This window comes from Leptopilina heterotoma, unplaced genomic scaffold, assembly GCF_015476425.1.
Source record: "Leptopilina heterotoma isolate Lh14 unplaced genomic scaffold, ASM1547642v1 Lhet_307, whole genome shotgun sequence".
NCBI lineage: Eukaryota > Metazoa > Arthropoda > Insecta > Hymenoptera > Figitidae > Leptopilina > Leptopilina heterotoma.
Window position 1 is genome coordinate 902,114 of NW_025111010.1, and position 1,631 is coordinate 903,744.

The 1,631-nt window shown below is 30.2% G+C and overlaps 1 protein-coding gene across 1 annotated transcript; it reads right to left on the reverse strand.

Annotated features, from left to right (window-relative positions):
* Positions 1-628: 628 nt before the first annotated feature.
* On the reverse strand, positions 629-1,402 carry LOC122504621. Its single transcript, XM_043615804.1, has one exon. The coding sequence runs from the start codon at positions 1,400-1,402 to the stop codon at positions 629-631; it is 774 nt and encodes a 257-aa protein (XP_043471739.1).
* Between the last annotated feature and the right edge of the window lie 229 nt (positions 1,403-1,631).

Consider the following 1,631-nt stretch of genomic DNA (forward strand, 5'->3'; position numbering starts at 1 on the left):
AATTGATTTCTTCTGAATCAATTGGCTTTTTTCCACTTGACATGCCCAAAAATACTAGAAAAAAAATCAAAACAACATTTAAATAGTATGCCTGCAAAGTCGTATTTTTATGCTGCCCAGATGAGTGTTGACACCGTCTCACAACTGGTGATATGCTGTGTCTCACACCCAGAAATTGGCGCTATTTTGAAAAAGGAAAATTAAATTATTTTCAACCGTAGATTGGAACAATGCAATATTGCATCACAAAATATAAGGAAAACACTAAAAGAAAATGCATTACATTTACCTTTTCCAATTAATTAACTTGGAAAAAAAGTACTTTGCATTTATTGAAAAAACGCTTTTTAGTCGATTATCACACACAGTGTTGGTATTTAACAAAAACAGTTTATATATCCGCTTCGGCGTACTCGAAAAAGTTGGCTCATATAAAAAGAAATGTTTTTATATAAACCAATCGGCTTTTTAATATTGCAGGTTAAAAAAAATTGACTGTCTCACAACTGGAGGTGTCTCACAACTGGAGACTCTCCCCTAATATTACAATGATCAAAGTAACAGGATGTATTTTTTAGTTTATTCTTTCTTCCAGTTTGAAATCCAACAATTACATATCGTGGTTTCTCTAATTGAGATGCCACATAATTCTTGAACTTTCTGGAAGTAAAGGATACTCATACATTTCCCACGATCGGAAACTCATAGAAATTAATGGATCCTTCTCAATAAATTTTAATAATTTAATTTTATTACTGTCAGATGGTAAAATATATGGTACTAACCATTCAATTTTATTAATTGTAATTTTAAATTCTTCATTATTGTCAAGATTTCCTGTTTGAATAACAGCATTTAAATCATTTCGTGATCTTATCAAAATGAGTTCATGTTTAGCATTCATAACAATTTTCTTATAATCTTCAGCAAAACCGAAAAGCATACTAAGTGGTACTGTTACATTAAAATAACCATTTTCTAAAGTCATTTTTAAATCCAAAGCAGAATATTCAAACACACCTGCATTTCCATCACGTATAAGTTGAGAAGGAGTTAGTGAAACCAGGTTTTTTATAGTTGAAGTATAACCAACATATTTGCATCGATCAATCTCAATACCATTTAATTCATAACGAATTTCATCAAATAAGTAAGCTATAGCATTGTTAATGAGATCAACATTTTCTGTTAAAGTATTTCCATCATTCTTTGTCAAGCGTCCAAATATATGTAAGGAACTGCTACTCGGTAAAATATATAAATCTTGATTTTGAACTATTATCCGAATTTCATCACTATTGTTGAAAGATGATGATGCATATGGTTGATGACTATGAATTTCATAATTTGCTATAGATTCATCAAAATTCACTTGAGTTGGAATGCTGAGAATTTCCTCCATTTTTCTTATAACAACGACACAAAATGAATAGATAGAATTTTTCACCTCTCTTCTGCTTCTTCTTTATTTTTAATGTCTGATTCGCAGACCAAGTTTCTTCAGAAATATTTGATTCTGAGGTGTTAACACCTTGCGAGTTACATTCACATTGCTTTTCTTTACACATGTTGGTTTACTTTTATAACTACCACCAACTTTTCTTTTTTGATTATAAATAATTCCCATTACA

Bases quoted from the DNA above. Each gene is read 5' to 3' on its own strand.
- LOC122504621 (XM_043615804.1), bottom strand. From the start codon at position 1,402: ATGGAGGAAATTCTCAGCATTCCAACTCAAGTGAATTTTGATGAATCT.